Consider the following 20,755-nt stretch of genomic DNA (forward strand, 5'->3'; position numbering starts at 1 on the left):
CCTTCCTTCCCCTCCGCCTCCCTCCCCTATTTTAGTAGCCGGAGTTACAGGTGTGCACCACCAAACACACCTAATTTTTTGTATCTTTAGTAGAGATTGACTTTACTATGTTGGCCAGCCTGGTCTCAAACTCCTGGTCTCAAGTGATCTGCCTGTGCTGGCCCCACAAAGTGCTGGGATTACAGGCGCGAACCACTGCATCCAGCCTAATCAATTGTACTTCTGTGTTTAACAGTAAACAATCAGAAAATGTAAAAAATTATTTACGATAACATCCAACAAATGAAAATGAAATGGCGGTACATTTTAAAAATACATGCAAGGCTTAGACATGGGAAACTACAAAATATTGTTGAGAGAACTAAAGACAACCCAAATAGAGCTATACCACATTCATGGATTAGAAGGCTCATCCCTCTGCTCAAAATGCTTCTTGTGTTTCTTGAACATGCCAAGCATATTTCATGTCAAACCCTTTGTACTTGCTATTTTCTCTGCCTGGAACAGTTTCCCTAAGTAGTCACATGGCCTGTTCCCTTATCTTAAGGTCTTTGCTCAAATGTCTCATTGAGTCATTCTTTGACCACCTCATATAAGGTAGCTCTTCTTTCTGTTCTGGTTCGTAGGATTTATTATTACTAACGTTAGAGATTTGAAATTGGGAACTTCCCTTTCCTAAGTTCCCTCAGCAGAAGGACTTTGTCTTACTCATTGCCAAGCGTGTATAAATGTGGTTTACCCTGCCGAAACTTATGTTACTATAATGTGAATTAGCTTATAGCCAATTATTAAAAAGTGAATATCAAAATAATAAGGAAGTCATGTTGGCTCATATGTGTTATGTTTTTGGTACATGGTACACCATGTTTTGGTACATGGTGCATGTTTTTGGTACTTGGTACACTAAGTACATTATTACAGCATTGTGTCCCAGAGGAATACAGAAGTGTGCATATACCAACTCATCCCTCAGCCTTGCTATTGGCACAGTTTGGCCAAGGGAAGTTTATAAGATTCTGTTTAATTTTATACATTTTACCCCTTCTTCCATAATTCTTCTTTATATCCCTTTTCATCAAGTTACTTCTGCCTCCCAGGTTCAAGCAATTCTCACACCTCAGCCCCCTGAGTAGTTGGGATTACAGGTGTGCACCCCACGCCCGGGTAAATTTTTAGTTTTGGTAGAGATGGGGTTTTGCCATTTTGGCTAGGCTGGTCTGAAACTCCTGACCTCAAGTGATCGGCCTCCCAAAGTGTTAGGATTACAGGCATGAGCCACCATGCCCGGCCATCTTTATCATTTTTAAGGGTAAAATTTGATACTTATAGTCGCTTCATTATTAAGAAGTCAACATTTATTTTTAATAGTGCTAGTATTTTTAGTTTTCTTAAAGTTGCTTATGAGTGTCTACCTTAACCCTTTTCTTATAAGCCTGATTATTATTATTTTTAATTATTATTTATTTTATTTATTGATTTTTTTAAAGACGGGGTTTCACCATGTTGGTCAGGCTGATCTTGAACTCCCAACCTCAGGTGATCTGCCCGCCTCAGCCTCCCAGAGTGCTAGGATTACAGGCGTGAGCCACCCTGCCCGACCTAGCCTGATTATTTTTAATTTGTGATTTTGTAGAACTAAAGGGTTATTTAGGAACGTGTACATTACATTGTACTAGAAATGCTTGTGTTATCCCCAGTTACAACTGGTTTCTTAGTTGTAGTTGGCAGAAGTTCAATTTAGCTTTGATTCTGTTACCTAGGATTTTTCAGTATCCAGGAATTACTTCTATCTCAGCTATTTCAGAAATCGAAATGAGTGGAGCCATGGCATGCAGCAAAAGGAAGAATGGATAAAATAATTGGACTTCATCAAAATGAACTCTTGTGCATCAAAGGACATAGAAACTGAAACAAGGTGCCGGGCTTGGTGACTCATGCATGTAATCCTAGCACTTTGGAACACCTAGCACTTTGGGAGGCCGAGGCAGGCAGATCACTTGAAGCCAGGATTTTGAGACCAGCCTGGCCAGTATGATAAAACCCCATCTCTACAAAAAATAAAAAAAAAAAAAATTAGCCAGGTGTGATGATGTGCATCTGTAATGTAGGCTACACTGGAGGTTGAGGCAGGAGAACGGCTTGAACCCAGGAGGCAGAGGTTGCAATGAGCCGAGATCGTACCGCTGCACCCCAGCCTAGGTGACAGAGCAGGACTCTGTCTCAAAAAAAAAAAAAAAAAAAAAAAAAAGTGAAAAGACACTTTAAAGTTACCAGCTTGATCCTCTTCCAAGTGTATTTTCCTACCCTGTGTTCCTGCTCTAAAGCTTTTTAATAAACTTTCACTCCAGCTCTGAAAAAGTAAAGAAGTGAAAAGACAGCATACAGAATGGAAGAAAACATTTGTAAATCATGCATCTGATAAAGATTAAGATTGTAAAATATATAAAGAGGCTGGGTGCAGTGGCTCATGCCTGTAATCCCAGCACTTTGGGAGGCTGAGGCGGACAGATACCTGAGGCTAGGCATTGGAGACCAGCTTGACCAACATGGGGAAACCCCGTCTCAACTAAAAATACAAAAAAATTAGCTGGGCATGATGGTGCATGCCTGTAATCCTAGCTAATCGGGAGGCTGAGGCAGGAGAATCGCTTGAACTTGGGAGATGGAGCTTGTGGTGAGCTGAGATTGCGCCATTGCAATCCAGCTTGGGCAACAAAAGCGAAAATCTGCCCTAAAAAGTGAGTTTAAAAAAGGCAGAGGGGCAGGCACGGTACCTCACGCGTGGAATCCCAGCACTTTGGGAGGCTGAGGCGGGTGGATCACCTGAGGCCAGGAGTTCGAGATCAGCCTGGCTAACATGATGAAACCTTGTCTTTACTAAAAATACACAAAAAAAATTAACCAGGCGTGGTGGCAATCGCCTGTAACCCTAGCTACTCGGGAGACTTAGGCAGTAGAATCACTTGAACCCAGAGGGCAGAGGCTGCAGTAAGCCAAGATCACACCATTACACTCCAGCCTGGGCAACAAGAGCGAAACTCTGTCTCAAAAAAAAAAAGCACATGAAAAACCACAGTGAGGTATCATTTCATACTCACTAGGATGGCTATTTAAAAACACAGAAGGAAAGTAACAGGTATGAGTGAGGATGTGGAGAAGTTGGAGCCCTCATACATTGCTCGTGTCAGTGTAAAATGGTACAGCCACCATGGCAATTCCTTAAAAAGTTAAACATAAATTTCCCATATGACTCAGCAGTTCCACCCGTTGTATATACCCCAGAAGAATTGAAAACGTTCAAATACATGTATATGCATATTCATAACAACTCTCTTCATAAAAGCCAAAAGGTGGAAACAGTTTAGATTTCCATCAGGAGACGATTGGATAGACAAATTATGGTGTATACATGCAATGGAATATTATTCAGTCATAAAAAGAGACAATGCTAATACATGCTGCATAATGTGGACAGACCTTAAACATGCTAAGTGAAAGAAGCCAGACAAAAGCTCACATGTTATTGGCTTCTATTTCTTGAAATATCAAAAAAAAAAAAACATAAATCCATACAGACAGAATGCAGATTGGTGGTTTCCAGGGACTGGAGGGGAGGGCAGAATGGGAAGCAACTGCTGAATGGATATGGGATCGTTTTGAGGTGATAAAAACATTTTGCAACTAGGTAGAGGTGATGGTTACACAGCATTATGAACTGTTTATTTTTTCTTTTTTCTTTTCCTTTTTTAAAAAATTTTTGAGACACGAGTCACCCTGTTGCCCAGGCTGGAGTGCAATGGCATGATCTTGGCTCACTGCAACCTCTGCCTCCTAAGTTCAAGCAATCCTTCTGCCTCCGCCTCCCAAGTAGCTGGGATTACAGGTGTGTGCTAGCACACCTAGAGAATTTTTGTATTTTTAGTGGAGATGGGATTTCACCATGTTGACCAAACTGGTCTCGAACACCTGACCTCAGGTGATCCAACTGCCTTGGCCTCCCAAAGTGCTGGGATTACAGGCGTGAGCCATCATGCCCAGCCTTTTTGTTCTTTTTTTTGTTTTTATTTTATTTTTTAAATGATTCAGTTTAAACTCATCAATTTTCTGTGAATTTTACCTCAAAAAAAAAAACAACAGAACTTAGTATAGGTTGAAAGCATGTATAGCATGAATCAAACAGACATGTTATTGAATCCTGGTTCTGCCACTTGTTAATTCTGCACCTTTAAGTAAATTACCTTGGACTTCCTGTTTTATAAAATAGGCGAATTGGTACTGTCTCAGGATTTTTGTGACTATTAAGTGAGATAGTATATGTGAAATGTTAACACTCTTAGTAGTTATCTACTAAACACTAGTGTTATTGCTGTTATTGCTGCTGCTGTTATTATTGAGATGGAGTTTTGCTCTTGTAGCCCAGGCTGGATTGCAATGGCGTGATCTCAGTTAACTATAACCTCCGTCTCCTGGGTTCAAGTGATCCTCTTGCCTCAGTTTCCCTAGTAGCTGGGATTACAGACACCTGCCACCACGCCCAGCTAATTTTTGTGTTTTTAGTAGAGACAGGGTTTTATCATGTTGGCCAGGTTGGTCTTGAACTCCTGACTTTAGGTGATCTGCCCGCCTTGGTCTCCCAAAGTGTAGGGATTACAAGGCATGAGCTACCATGCCCAGTCTTGCTGCCATTGACTTTTTATTTTCTTTCTCATTTGCAGAAAGGAAATAAAACTATGCACTAGGATTAGGATTGTTCTGAGATTTTAATGAGTTAATCCATGCAAAGATCTTTTTTTTGAAACAGAGTATCGCTGTGTAGCCCAGGCTGGAGTACAGTGGCATGATCTCGGCTCACTGCAACCTCTGCTTCCTGGGTCCTGGTTCAAGCAATTCTTCTGCTTCGGTCTCCCTATTAGCTGAAATTACAGGTATACACCACCACGCCTGGCTAATTTTTGTATTTTTAGTAGAGACGGGGTTTCACGATGTTGGCCAGGATGGTCTCGGACTCCTGACCTTGTGGTCTGCCTGCCTCAGCCTCCCAAAGTGCTGGGATTACAGGTGTGAGCCACCATGCCCGGCCCATGCAAAGATCTTCTAACAGTGCCAGGCAAATTGTGCCTGGCACTGTTAACGGGAGTGTTAAGTACGCTGTTATTTATTATCATTGCACGAAAGGATCTTTAGAGGAAACTTTCACATTCTTTATTTTCACATCTGCATACAGGTAAAAAAACAAACACCCATATTAGAAAATGACCTTTTCAAAATGTATGCTGTTAATGACAAAGCTAGGACCTGGTCTCAAAATCCAGACTAAGTTGCATTCAAATGTTATAGGTATGTGATTATTTCCTCTCCAGGTATGTGGAAGGATTTGGACACTTGATTTTCACTTGTTAAAAACCCCCAACATTGATCATTTATCTATAAATGATGGTTTAGTTATTTAGTTGGTTATTTCTACCTGCATTAATTACTATCCATTGATATGTTATCAGAAGCCAAGCTCTGGAAAACTGGTATTTTTAGTGGCTAGAGGTTGCAGTTACTCCTCTTGCCACTGGATGGTGCTTCTGCAACATCACTAAGGTAAATCTGGTGGCTGATACTGTTTTTCTCTTGAGCAGCTAAAAATTGAAATACTCTTGAGCTGGGCCCTAAGAATCTGTAAAAAGTGAGAATTTCCTTTAGTGTGTTTTTACATAAGCAAAACCAAAAAAGGAATCACTGGATCAAACTCTGTGATTTCTGTGCTAATTTAGCAATTTATAATGTTGCCAGGAGAGTCTGATTATTTCTTCTGACAGAATTTCAGAGGGTGGTAGGTTTTTCTAGCATCTCTTGTTAGCGGAACTGTTGACTTTCCTCTCGTCTCTAAATTTTATCATAAGCTTTTCCACTTTCTGTATCTTCAGTTTTACTCTCTGCCACTCCTCCCAAGAGGAAGTGTTGCTCTGTCACCCAGGCTGGAGTGCAGTGGTGTGATCTCAGCTCACTGCAACCTCCGCCTCCAAGGTTCAAGTGATCCTCCTGTTTCAGCTTCCTAAGTAGCTGGGATTACAGGTAACCACCACCATGCCTAGCTAATTTTTGTATTTTTAGTAGAGACAGGGTTTCACCATGTTGACTAGGCTGGTCTCGAACTCCTGGCCTCGTGATCTGCCTGCCGTGGCCTCCCAAACGGCCGGGATTACAGGTGTGAGCCTGTCTTCAGTTTTTCTTAGGTGTTTGCCTCTGGGCATATATGGCTGAGGACGGTGGAAAGTACCCGCTAATGTAACAATGGTATATACTTGAAAAAAGTTTAGCATTTTAAAAGTTGTGTTTGAATGTGACTACAGGAGAAAGACTGAAGGGAATAAGACTGGAGAGGTGGCTTGGGGCCATGCTCAGAAATATATTTATTTGTAGAGAATGATGATTGAGGCTGGACTCCATGAGTCATGCCTGTAATCCCAGCATGTTGGGAGGCCAAGGCTGGCAGATAATTTGAAGTCAGGAGCTTGAGACCAGTCTGGCCAAAATGGTGAAACTCAGTCTTTACCAACAACACAAAAATTAGCTGAGCATGATGGTGGGTGCCTGTAATCCCAGCTACTCAGAAGGCTGAGGCAGGAGAATCTCTTGAACCCAGGAGGCAGAGGTTGCAGTGAGCAGAGATTGTGCCACTGCATTCCAGCCCGGGAAACAGATCTCAAAAAAAAAAAAAAGAAGTGATGGATTGAGTTCAAGTTGTTAAGTAGTGGAGAGAATGCACTTGTAAACATACCTCCTTCTCTGTTAACCTAATTTTTATTTCTATGAATAGGTACATATTTTTTAAAGTCATATTACTTCAGGGCTGTGACAGTGAAGCAGCAACAGCAACAACAAATCCTAGCCCCATATGCACCTGTGCCTTACCTTTCTCAAACATTTTTGGCTTTTTCTTCTGTTATTCAACTCCTATTCTCTAGTCATGTGTTTCTAAACTTTAAAAAAACCTAGTCTTAAAAGCACTCTTTTTGTTATGGAAGATGAGAATTTAATACTCTTAAACCACCAGATATTCTGGTACCTCTTCCTTCATCATTTCAGTTAGTAATAACAAATATTTTGTTTAACTGCTAAGCCAAATAGTGTACTATAATTGCATTTCCCTTTTTGTACAACTTTTAAATTTTATTTTAGTTTATAGTTATTTGTTACATTTGCCTAGTTCAAGGCACTGTCTTTTCTTTATCTCATGTAGAATTGTTAGATCCTTTTGTTTTTCAAACAGATTCTGCTAATACTATTTCCTCCTTCTCACCCCCAGGAAACATACCTCCTGGAACTTTTCTGTTCTGAACTAGTTGCCCTCTAGGCCAGTGTGGTCTGCCCTTTACTTCACACTGTTGAATGGATTTCATTTCTTCTTTGTTGGTTTGGTAAAGCTATCTCTTAGCACTATCTTAGAAAGGATGCTTGGGAGCTAAATATTTTGAGATCTTTTGTGTCTGGGGATGCGTTTCATTCAGTTTTGGCTGGATATAGGTTGAAAGTATTTTTAAAAGATACTGTTCTTTTGTCTTCTGGATTCTAGTGTTGTTATTGAGAAGTTGAGAGTTGTTCTTGATCTTTTAATGTTGCCTAGTTTGTTTCTGTGTGTGCTTTTAGAAACTTTCTGGTATTCTGAAATTTTACTGTGATGTACTTTGGTGTAACTTTTTTGCTCATTGTTCTTCATGCTAGGTTCTTGGAGGGTGTTTGAGTTTAAAAGTAGATTTTTTTGGTTCTGCATTCTTGCATAATTTTTTTGATTATTTTCTATATGTTACTTTCTCTGTTCTTTTTCAAACTTCTGTTAGATGTCAGACCTGGTTTGCTTTTCTAATTTGTTATGTCTTATATTGCTTCTGTTAACTTTTTTTTTTTGTTAATTGTTTTGATATCTGGCTGGACGCAGTGGCTTGTGCCTGTAATAGCACTTTGGGAGGCCAAGGAGGGTGAACCACATAAGTCCGGGAGTTCGAGACTACCTCCTCAGCTTGATGAAACCTCTTCTCTACTAAAAATACATTTTGGTATCCTGAGACAGATAACAGAGATAAGGACATGTTAAAGTTCAAAGGTCAGGAAGATGATTAGGAAGTGTTAACAGACAGTGGGTGGGGAACGTGGAAAAATATTGCAGCTTAGGATAGGGTAGCTAGGGGAAAGAGCCATGATGGACAAGAAGGATAGTCAGAGGTTAGGGGAATAGTACCTTTGTGGAAAGGCAGTGAGAAGCGAACCTCCCTGTTGTGTGCGTAGAGCCACAAAAAGGAAGTCAATACAATTAGCTAGATCAGAGTGAGACCATGTAGAAAATGTTGAGGGCAGGGTAGAAAAGGGGAGGTGGGAGAATATGTAGGGCCTTATTTACGAATTTAAAGAGTGTTCCTTTTAGTCTTTATGAGAGACGGGATTTGGAAATAACTAATACGCAGTTGGGTATCTTGGGTTTGGAGTTCAGGTGAGAGACCATCGGTGTATGTGGAATTTAAAGCCATAAAACTAGGGAATGCGTCACGATAGAAAAGAGAAGTCCACTTTAGTTTTTAGGGGTCAGTGAGATGAAGAGAAATCAGGAGTGAAGATTGATGAGTGGCTAGAAAGGTAGGGAAGTCAGGAGTTTTCATAAGAAAAGAATGAAGAACTCCTTCAGCTGCAGCTAGTAAGATCAGATGAGGACCAGGCACGGTGGCTCATGCCTGTAAGGCCGAGGTGAGTGGATCACCTAAGGTCAGGAGTACGAGACCAGCCTAGCCAACATGGTGAAACCTTGCCTCTACTAAAAATATAAAAATTAGCCAGATGTGGTGTGCCCACGAGTGGTCCCAGCTTCTTGGGAGGCTGAGACAGGAGAATCACTTGAACTGGGAAGGCAGAGGTTGCAGTGAGCTGAAGATGGTGCCACTGCATAAGACTCTGTCTCTGAAAAAAAAAAATCAGATGAGGACATTGACCATAGTGAGAGGTTGTGTGTGTGTGTGTGTGTGTGTTGGTGGGAGTGATTAATAACAACAAAGCCTGTTTGGAAAGGATTCAAGAGGTGGGAGGAGAAAAATGTAGAGACAACATGTATAGGTAACTTTCAAGAAGTTTGATAAAAAGTGAAGTGGAGAGGAAACTCGGTGAGGAAGGATCCTTAACCTCCAAATTAAAGAGGTTTAGTAGCAGAGCCTAGTAGTTGTGATTATTGACAAGATGAAGTTGCGAGGAAAACTCATGGAATACAAAATGAGGCTTCTATGTTGACCAGTTAGATTAAGTAGGTGCCTTGGCTGGGTGTGGTGGCTCACGCCTGTAATCTCAGCACTTTGGGAGGCCAAGGCGGGTAGATCACTTGAGGTCAGGAGTTCGAGACCAGCCTGGCCAAACATGGTGAAATCCTGTCTCTTAAAAAAAAAATTAGGGCCGGGCGCGGTGGCTCAAGCCTGTAATCCCAGCACTTTGGGAGGCCGAGGCGGGTGGATCACGAGGTCAAGAGATCAAGACCATCCTGGTCGACATGGTGAAACCCCATCTCTATTAAAACTACAAAAAATTAGCTGGGCATGGTGGCGCGTGCCTGTAGTCCCAGCTACTCAGGAGGCTGAGGCAGGAGAATTGCCTGAACCCAGGAAGCGGAGGTTGCGGTGAGCCGAGATCGGGCCATTGCACTCCAGCCTGGGTAACAAGAGCAAAACTTCGTCTCAAAAAAAAAAAAAAAATTAAATTAAAATAAAAAATAAAAAAGATTAAGTAGGTGCCTTAAAACAGCCCAAATTCTTAGACATTTTCCAGTGATGCCTGGTTTTCATCCCAAGGGGGATTTTATCCTTATTTCATCTTTCTTCAGGCTAGTTTCCTGAAATAGTTGTCAGGCTCATCAAGATTAATTAATAAATTATATGCGTGGCTAAAGTTGTTGGTCATGTTCCAAGTTAGTCTTGACAACCAGGTCATTTTAGGATGATTTTCTGAGAAATTCTTAAAGAAAAACAAAATATGTTCAGACATAGACTCATGCCTGTTTATTAAAAAAATAAAAGAAAGAAAAAGAAAATATGGGCTGTAGAAATAGGGTTAGGTTAATGGTGGGTAAATGGCCCTTTTTTCTTTTGATTCTATGTGAGAAACAATAGGGGCAAGCTGCAAGACTTTGACTGATTAAAAAGCAGACTGGCTCAAATTAAGAGAAGTGCAATAAGGTAAACCCAAGAGTTTGAAGGGGTAGGGGTATTATTGTAGGTTCTGGGGAATAACAGGTTTTGTCGAAGGTTGGTTTTAGACCATTTCTTGATGAGAGATTAGTTATGAAAAAGGAGATGCAGAGTAGAGGGAAGGTGTGGGCAGGAAACTCATTGAATCATTTTGTTTCTTATTTTTACATGGTGAGCATTTCCCTATCCCAGAACCGCTTCACAGAAGTTTATAGGCCAAGGACTTTGTTTTCTTCTTTCTTCCCTGGATGCCCAGAATATTTGAATCAAAAATAATTCCTTCCCTAGAAAAATTTTTGAAGTCTTTATTTATAAAGTTTTAATTATTCATATATACTCTCATCATGGAAAGATGATGTCAGCAATACACATCAAACCAATATTCATTGGAAACACATAACAGGTTTTAATGATCTCATATATATATTTATATATATTTACGATTGCAGCACATGTTATCTTCTGAAGTTTGATTTACCTTTAGGTCTGTTTATGTGTTTTAGACAAATTGCGTCATTAAATGTTCATTATCAGTTGAGGCTTGCATAGATACCTCTTTAGTGTTTGTTACACAGGAGCAGAACTGAGTCTTGAAAGTTAAATGGAAGTTTACCAGGAAAAGAAAACTGGGATGAGGAGAGGATTTGGGAAGTAGCATATGCTAAATGAGAGACAGGAGAAAACACGATGAACAGGGATGTCATATAGACTGAAGACTTTGATACTGAGATGCGTTTTCACAATTTTATCCTGAAAGCCTAGAGAAAACAAATCAGCTTGCCATTTTCAAAACTTACTCTGGATGTAATCTCAGTAAAAGGACAGCTTTTAAAGTCAAGCTTTATGAAAAATTTACTACCTTGTTTTCATTTTTCTCATGTTTATTATTTTATTTTGAGACAGAGTGTTACTGTGTTGCCCAGGCTGGAGTGCAGTGGCACAATCACAGCTCACTGGAGCCTCAACCTCCTAGACTCAGGTGATCCTTCCATCGCAGCCTTCCAAGTACCTGGCAATACAGGTGTGCACCACCATATATGACTAATTTTTTGTAGAGATGAGGTTTTGCCATGTTGCTCAGGCTGATCTTGAACTCCTAGACAAAAACGATTCTCCTACCTTGGCCTCCCAAAGTGCTAGGATTATAGGCATGAGCCACCATACCCAATCTTTTCCCTTACATTAAAAAAAAAAAAAAAAAAAAGCCCCCTTAATTATTTTATGTTATTTATTTTATTTTATTTTATTTTTTTGAGAGGGAGTTTCACTCTTGTCACCCAGGCTGGAGTGCAGTGGCATGGTCTTGGCTTAGTGCAACTTCCGCCCTCCAAGTGAAAGTGATTCTCGTGTCTCAGCCTCCTGAGTAGCTGGGATTATGGGCACCCACTACCATGCCTGGCTAATTTTTGTATTTTTAATAGAGATGGGGGTTTCACCATGTTGGCCAGGCTGGTCTGAAACTCTTGACCTGAGGTGACCCTCCTGCCTCGGCCTCCGAAAGTGCTGGGATTATAGGCATGAGCCACTGCGCCTGGCCTTATTTTTAAATTTATTATATATATTTGGGACGGAGTCTCGCTCTCTTGCCCAGGCTGGAGTGCAATGGTGCGATCTTGGCTCACTGCAGCCTCAGCCTCCCGAGCACCTGGGATTACAGGCACATGCCCCCATGCCTGGCTAATTTTTGTATTTTTAGTAGAGACGGAGTTTCATCACATTGGCCAGGCTAGTCTTGAACTACTGACCTCAAATTCCTCAAATTATATGCCCACCTCTACCTCCCAAAGTGCTGGGATCACAGGCTTGAGCCACTGTGCCTGGCCACACCCCATTAGTAATTTTAATCATGTTAATTAATTATTTATTTTATCATCTGAAAATTTGGGGGTTCAGTTGTCTTTGTTGATTAGTCAAAGTGGATAAGTTTTATGTGGTATTTAATGTTTCTTAATTTTGTATTGTTAGCTAGTATTCAATAGAGTTTTATTTGTGGGAATCCTGTAGGGTCTGATGAAAGGATTTGTACCTTCAGACAGTTTTTACGTTTGTTGTTAATAGCCAAGGATTATTTTTTATGTATTCGGATTGTCAAATCTGAACCATGAGGCCTGTTATCAGACGCTTCCTTATGATCTCCCTTTGCCAGTGAATAGTTGTGTTTTGTTTTTTCCCCAGGCAGCTCTCACTAAGATTGTAGTCCTTTTCTAGGTTTCAGGCAAGGGTCTTGGTTCCAGCTGCTTAAAGGCTCCAGACCTAGACCTTTCATTGTGTTCTCAGTATGATTGTTAAAAATGCAAGCTCAGGTTGGACGCAGTGGCTCACACCTGTAATCCCAGCACCTTGGGAGGCTAGGGCAGGAGGATCACTTGAGCCCAGGAGTTGGAGCAACAACCTGGTCAACACAGCGAGGTGTCGTCTCTACAAAAAATACAAGAATTAGCTGGACAGAATGGCATACACCTATAGTCCCAGCTACTCAGGAGGCTGAGGTGGGAGGATCACCTGAACCCAGAAGGTTGAGGCTGCAGTGAGCCATGCACCGCACTCCATCCTGGGTGACAGAGGGACAGCCTGCCTCCAAAAACAAAACAAAGCAAAAAGCCAGCTCTTTGGTTAATGTTCTCCACAGCCCTGCCACCACCAAAGTGCAACTAAAGCCTGTTTATCTACTCTGGTTTTCAGTTTTGTCTTTATTTCGGGCATATAGCAGTTTCTCTTGGAAAATTTAATGACAGTGTGCTTGATATATGAAACATTTCTGGATGTTTTGTAGTGAAATAAATTTCAGTTTATTGGGACTGCCCTATTACTGGGATTTGATAACAAATTTGTCTGCAGATTTACCTAATATTCATTTTATAAACAGACATTAGCCCTTTCTTTCACTTTGCTTTTTGCTTTTTACTCCACTTACTGCCTTCAAGTCAAAGGGACTATTGCTGTCATTCATAAGATGATGCAGTCACAGAGCAGCTTCAGAATGTAGAAAATGTAAGGATGTATGCCAGAACTTGAGTATTTTTGTGGAGTCCTTGCCATAGTGATGAATAAATGAAGAATGAATCTTCTAGTAATGTTTAGTTTGCAACTTATACCTTTTTCAGGATTGACTTTGTTTTGAAAGCACCTTTTTCTAGTAACTTTTTTCTGCTCTGTCAAATAAGCCCTATGGGGACTGCTTTTAAAAACTTGGCTTTTTTGATCTTCGGAACATACTTTAAGAATTACTGACTTAGGCTGGGCGCCATGGCTCATACCTGTAATCCCAGCACTTTGGGAGGCCAAGGCGGGAGGATCACGAGGTCCAGAGATCGAGACCATCCTGGCTAACACAGTGAAACCCCGTCTCTACTAAAAATACTAAAAATTATCTGGGCATGGTGGTGGGCACCTGTAGTTCAGCTACTCAGGAGACTGAGGCAGGAGAGTTGCTTGAACCTGGGAGGCAGAGGTTGCTGTGAGCCGAGATGGCACCACTGCACTCCAGCCTGGGCGACAGAGCAAGACTTCATCTCAAAAAAAAAAAATAAAAAAGACTGACTTAACCTATTCTTTTGACATTTGTCTCCTTCTGAAACAATGCTTGCATTTTGCTATAGTTTTATTTCCTAATGTGAAATTTTAGTGTAATACTAGGAATTTCTCTCTAAAACACTGCTTTAGCTGTATCCTACAAATTTTGATATTATGTTCTCATTTTAATTCATTTCAGAAATTTCCTAATTTTCACTATAATTTCTTTTTGACCCATGAATTTTCAAATATTTGAGAATTTTCCCAGATGTCTTTCTGTCACTGATTTCCAGTTTAGTTTTGCTGTGGACAGAAAACATACTTTGGGCCAGGTGCAGTGGCTTATGCCTGTAATACTAGGGCCTTGGGACACCAAGGCCAGTGGCTCACTTTGAGCTCAGGAGTTCAAGACCAGTCTGGGCAACATGGCGAGATCCTGTCCTACAAAAAAATACAAAAGTTAGCTAGGCATGGTGGCTTGCCCCCGTGTTCCTGGCTGCTTGGGAGGCTGAGGTAAGAGAATCACTAAAGCTGGGAAGTGGAGGTTGTTGCAGTGAGCTGAGGTCATGCCACTGTACTCTGGGTGACAGAGTGAGACCTTGTCTCAAAAAAAAAAAAAAAAACACCCCAGAAAATGAAAATATACTTTGTATGACTTCAATACTCTTCGTTTATTTGTTTTTGAGATGGAGTCTGGCTTTGTCGACCAGGCTGGTGTGCAGTGGCATGATGTCAGCTCACTGCACCTCTACCTCCTGGGTTCAAGCAATTCTCCTGCTTCAGCCTCCTGAGTAGCTTGGATTACTAGCGTGCAACACCACCACACTCAATTAATTTTTTAATTTTTCTTTTTTTTTTTTGAGACGGAATTTTGCTCTTGTTGCCCAGGCTGGAGTGCAATGGCTTGATCTCGGCCCACCGCAACCTCCACTTCCCAGGTTCAAGCAGTTCTCCTGCCTCAACCTCCCGAGTAGCCGGGATTACGGGCATGTGCCACCATGCCTGGCTAACTTTGTATTTCTTTAGTACAGATGGGATTTCTCCATGTTGGAGAGGCTGGTCTTGAATTCCTAACCTCAGGTGATCCGCCTGCATTGGCCTCCGAAAGTGCTCGGATTACAGGCGTGACCCACTGTGCCTGATGACTTCAATACTTTTAAATGTGTTCAAACTTTTTTTGCGACTCTTATGTTTTATCTTGGTACATGTTCAGTCTGCACTTGAAAAGGGTATATATTCTGTTGCTGTTGGGTGGAAATTTCTGTGTATGTCAATTATGCCAAATTGGTTGATATAGTGTGGTTTAAGTTGTCCGTATCATTGATTTTTCTGTCTACTTAAAAAAATGTTTTTGAGGGAAGGGATGTTGAAGTCTCCAAATATAATTGTAAGTTTATGTATTTCTTTTTGCAGCTCTATTAATTTTTGCTTCATGCTAAACATTTGTATTTTTATCCCTTCCTAAAGAATATACTGTTTAAGAAAAAAACAACTTTTTTTTTTCTTTTTTTTTTTTTTTTTTTGAGACGGAGTTTCACTCTTGTTACCCAGGCTGGAGTGCAATGGCGCGATCTCAGCTCACCGCAACCTCTGCCTCCCGGGTTCAGGCAATTCTCCTGCCTCAGCCTCCTGAGTAGCTGGGATTACAGGCACGCACCACCATGCCCAGCTAATGTTTTGTATTTTTAGTAGAGACGGGGTTTCACCATGTTGACCAGGATGGTCTCGATCTCTTGACCTCGTGATCCACCGCGCCCGGCCAACTTTTATCATTATGAAATGACTATCCTGATAGTTTTCTTTTATTCTACAAGTTAGTGAAGGCAATATTTTTTCCCCCACTAGGAAACATGTTTTTATCCTTTTGCATTAGAATATTAGGTATTTAAAATTTTACTTTATTTCCTAATTTGTAAGAACTCTTTCTTTTTTCTTTTTTTTTTTTTTGAGACAGGGTCTCCATCTGTTGCCCAGGCTAAAGTGCAGTGGCACAGTTAAAGGCTCACTGCACCCTCTGCCCCCTGGGTTCAAGGGGTTCTTCCACTTCAGCCTCCTGAGTAGCTAGGACTACAGGCATGTGCCACTATGCCTGGCTAATTTTTGTATTTTTAGTAGAGACACGTTTTCACCATGTGCCCAGGCTGGTCTTGAACTCCTGGGCTCATGCCATCTGCCTGCCTCAGCCTCTCAAAATGCTGGGATTAGAGACATGAGCCACCACGCCCAGCCCAAAACTTGGTCTTTCTGTATCTGTTTTTCCTACTCTCCTGGATCTTGTATTTCTCAGGTTTGAAATTGGATATATTTGCTCAGTGTTGTATACTTGGTGAATATCTGGAATCAAACAGACCAGTTTAAAAAGTGTGAGCCTTTTTACAGTGATTAATTTTAGTATACTTGGTGAATATCTGGAATCAAACACAGACAAGTTTAAAAGGTGTGAGCCTTTTTACTGTGATTAATTTTAGTATAGCCAAATGTAAAAGCCACAGTTACAGTTTACCTTTTTCTGCATTGTAGGAATAGACTTCAAGATTAAAACAGTTGAGTTACAAGGAAAGAAGATCAAGCTACAGATATGGTAAGTGATGCTAATTTACTTTACATAACAGAATGCTAAGTTCCTCAAGGTTTCATAGTGAAATTCTTTTTTGTCACAGATTTAGATTCTATGAGACTTTCCTTTTTAAAGGAGGCAGTCAGGTGACCTTTTTGTGCAGTGAAAATCATTGCATGAACTTAAGTCCATCAGATCTAATAATCTTTTCTACTTACTGTATGAACTTGTGTAAGTTACATACTCATTGTTAGGTTTTTATCTTTCATATGTTAAGGGGGATAGTAACACCTATCTCAATGGATTGTTATAAGGGTTACATGAAATAATCTCTGTAAAGTTTTTAGTGACATGCTTTGTGAAAATATTTGTTTTCTTTAATAGGTTTTTAACTTTTTATGGGCATTATTTTTATTAGTTTATATTAGGTTTGCCTGAAGAAGTACAAAAAATTATTTGAATTTGTATTTGTCTGAATCATAGAATTTTGAATTATAATAACAATATTTTCCAACAAATATTGTGTTTTATTTGTATTATATATATTAACCCATTAATTATTAACAAGGACCCTGTGAAATCTGTCTTATATCTTTTGAGAAAACAGCTTTATTGATGTATAACTGACAGAATAAAAGCACATAAAGTGGACAGTTTGATAAGTTTTGACATTTATAAACCTCTAAAACCATCACCACAGTCAAGATAATGAACAGATTTGTCACTTCAAAAGTTTCCTCAAGCTTCTTTGTGATCCTTTGTAATCCCTTCTTCCCTACTACCCCTGGGTCCCCAGGCAGCTACTGTGCTTTCTTGTCACTATATTTCTAATACTGGATATAAACGGATGGTATGTTTTCTATTTGTCTTTTTTGGGGGGCTAGGGTCGGCCTTCTTTCACTCATCATAATTATTTTGGAAATGATCAATATGTTTATTACCTTTTATTGCTCAGTACTAATTCATTAAGATACACAACTTGTCTTGTTTATTCAGCGTAAAGCTGCTATGAGTCTTTTTATAGGCATATACTTTCTTTTCTCTTGGATTACTCCTGTTTTACAGATAACCAAACAGGTGTACTTTGAGATAATTTAACCAAGGTCTTAGAGCATATTCATGGCAGAGCTGGGGTGCATACTTGCTGGGATTACAGACATGAGCCACTGCTCCTGGCCCATTTTTTGTTCTTCATTGCCTGTCAGCAATTGTGCTGGGCCAAATGTGGTGACTCAATTGTGGAGGCAGGAGGATCTCTTGAGACCAGCCTGGAAACATAGTGAGACCCCTATCTATTTAAAAAAAAAATATATATGAATTTTCATGTTTTCTCAGTGGGGTTTTTTTTTTTTTTTTTTTCCTGTGATAGGACCTGTTATATGATAGTTAGGATGAGTGATACATATAGAGTACTTTAGAACAGTGTCTGACGCATAATTAATGTTCAGTAAATCATAGCTACTGTTATTTTGGGGTCTCCTGTTATGAGGTTAGAATGCTAAGAATATTATTTTAGGGTATGAGCAGAGGAGGCAGTTAGCAAAGGACATTGCAAAGCCATACCTGGAGACTTAGAATGAGAATGAGGAGAAATCAGTGTCCCAAAATCCAATAGAAGACTGTTCTGAACATTAGGTATTCCGTTTTAAAGGAAGCTGGTAGTTAGAAATTGAATATGTTTAATCAAAATGTCTCTGTTACCTGATGTTGTAATTAGAAATATCTTTATGTGTAACATTCTTTTAATATAAATTTAAATGGAATTTAGATATTTTTAAGTGTTTCCTAAAACTAGTAGTTCTCTTTGAAACAAAACCCACTTGATGATCATTGATTTTTGTTTACTTTAGCTGGGAAATAACTCAGCAAATGAACTGTGGCTCATACTCTGTTTCAGTATAATTAAAGTTGATCTCTGAGGAAGGATGTCAACTATTTATTCTGAATTTCAAATAGGTGCCCCCCCATCCATGTCTGACCTTTGTTCTAAGTGGTGACCTTAGTTCCAAGCCGTGACTAGCTCTGCCCTGCAGATTGGCTCTCTTACCTGTGTTCCTTTGTACGTATACTTCAAGCTACTGATTTTCAAGCTTTTTGACAGTAAGAGATACATTGTGGCTGGGTATACATATACATGGATATGTGAGTGTATATATAACAGAAACAATATTTTCTTAAAATATATTTTACATAAACCTTTGCCCTACAAATTTATCCTGTTCCTCCGTCTGTTCTCCCTCTTCCACAAACTTTCTTTTACTCTGTTCCTTGACCTTGTAGATTTATATATTTTCCCCTTATCATTTTAGTCTGGTGTTTTTTTTTTTTTTTTTTAAGATAGAATCTTGCTTTGTCACTCAGGCTGGAGTGCAGTGGCATGATCTCAGCTCATTACAACCTCTGCCTTCCAGGTGCAAATGATTGTTATGCCTCAGTCTCCCAGGTAGCTGGGATTAGGGCGTGCATCACCACACCCAGCTAATATTTATTTATTTTTTTTTGAGACAGAGTCTCACTCAAGCGTCAGGCTGGAGTGCAGTGGTGCAACCTCCACCTCCTGGGTTCAAGCAATTCTCATGCCTCAGCCTCCCAAGTATCTGGGACTACAGGCGCGTACCACCATGCACAGCCAATTTTTTTGTTTTTTTAGTAGAGATGGGGTTTCACCATGTTGGCCAGGATGATCTCGATCTCTTGACCTCGTGATCCGCCCACCTCAGTCTCCCAAAGTGCTGGGATTACAGGTGTGAGCCACCACACCTGCCCTAATTTTTATATTTTTAATAGAGATGGGGGTTCACCATTTTGGCCAGGCTGGTCTCGAACTCCTGACCTCCAGTGATCTGCCAGCCTCAGCCTCCCAAAATACTGAGATTACAGGCCTGAGCTACTACACCTGGACCCATTTTAATTTTTAGCTAGCTTTTAGACTTTTAGAAGTAAAGAGTAACAGGCCAGAGTTGGTGGCTCACACCTGTAATCCCAACATTTTGGGAGGCCAAGGCAAGTGGATCATTTGAGACCAGCCTGAGCGTTGTGGTGAAATCTCATCTCTACAGAAAATACAGAAATTAGCTGGGTATGGTGGCATGTGCCCCTGAAGTCCCAACAATTTGAGTACTGAGGCAGGAGGATCACTTGAGCCCAGGAGGTCGAGACTGCAATGAGCCGCGTTGACACCACTGTACAGCCTGGGTGACAAAGCGAGATCCTGTCTCCAAAAAGAAAAGAAATAAACAGTAATGACTGACACTTGTTTTTAAAGAGAGCCTTCTCTAAAAGATGCTCTAGTGTGGCCTTCAAGATTAATCTGTAAAAGATTTCTATTGTACCTATGAAACTCAAGAATAGTATGGAAATAGTAAAATTTCCAATTTAAAGTTAATTTTTAGACATTTTAAATAGAACCTCTCTGAGATAAAACGCTTTTCTACATGCTAACATGCCAGGAAGAAAGAAGCCATGTGGCTCAAGGTTAAGAGATCTGAGATATCCGGAGTTATTTAAGAAGGCTTTTAGCATGAAAGAGCTTATTACCCATAACTTACGATACACTGAAATTCAAAACATCGTCCTCAGCTTTAATGCTTTGCCTCCAGTTGTTACTGAAAAGTACAGTGATTTTTTTAATCTCACTAGTTCAAATAAATATATTCAGATTCTCTTTTGTAACATGAAAATTCCTATTCTGTCATTAAATATTAGTTTTGGAAACTTTCTTAAATTTGTGCTTAAGCTTTTCCTATTTTTCTTTATTTGAATAATCTTCATGTCTTGCTTTCATTCCAGGAAATCCATGGTGTACAACACTCTCTGTTCTTTAATGTTTTAACTCGTTCATCTTCCAGAATCACTTATACCCACTTATCCTCCCTTTTTTATATGATCTCCCATTTGATTTTTTTTTAACATTCTAGATCCCATTTTTATTTATATGTTTCAAACTTTTTTTTTTTTTTTTTTTTTTTTTTTTGAGATGGGAATCTTGCTCTGTCACCCAGGCTGGAGTGCGGTGGCGGGATTTCAGCTCACTGAAATCTCCTCCTCCTGGGTTCTTGGAATTCTCCTGCCTCAGCCTACTCAGTAGCTGGGCCTATTGGCACACAACCCCACGCCTGGCTAATTTTTTGTATTTTAGTAGAGATGGGGTTTCATTATGTTGTCTAGGCTGGTCTTGAACTCCTGAGCTCAGGCAATCCGGCCACCTCAGCCTCCCAAAGTGCTAGGATTATAGGTGTGAGCCACCGCGCCCGGCCTGTTGCAGACTTTTATACTTTTAGCATGACTGTATCTATCCCACAAAATAGCCTGGCTCCTTGATTTTAAATTATCCTTTTCCTGGGTCCTGTCCAGACTCTCATTATACCAGCCCCTACCAGTTGTTAGGGCAATCAACAATTTATTTCCAACAAGGGAACAGGGTCCTTGCCTCACTATTTCTAGGCTACATGATGCTCCTCTGCCCAGGGCTAAAAAT

At 40.2% G+C, this 20,755-nt stretch overlaps 1 protein-coding gene across 1 annotated transcript in view; it reads left to right on the top strand.

The window, feature by feature from the left end:
• The window catches only part of RAB10 (RAB10, member RAS oncogene family), a 93,822-nt gene that overhangs the window by 40,716 nt on the left and 32,351 nt on the right, over nucleotides 1–20,755 (top strand). Inside the window, exon 2 of the mRNA XM_032271878.1 lies at nucleotides 16,242–16,302. Coding sequence (XP_032127769.1) covers nucleotides 16,242–16,302 — 61 coding nt within the window. The remainder of the gene's footprint in view (nucleotides 1–16,241; nucleotides 16,303–20,755) is intronic.

Source organism: Sapajus apella, unplaced genomic scaffold, assembly GCF_009761245.1.
Source record: "Sapajus apella isolate SASKATOON/1434 unplaced genomic scaffold, GSC_monkey_1.0 scaffold258, whole genome shotgun sequence".
Lineage (NCBI taxonomy): Eukaryota > Metazoa > Chordata > Mammalia > Primates > Cebidae > Sapajus > Sapajus apella.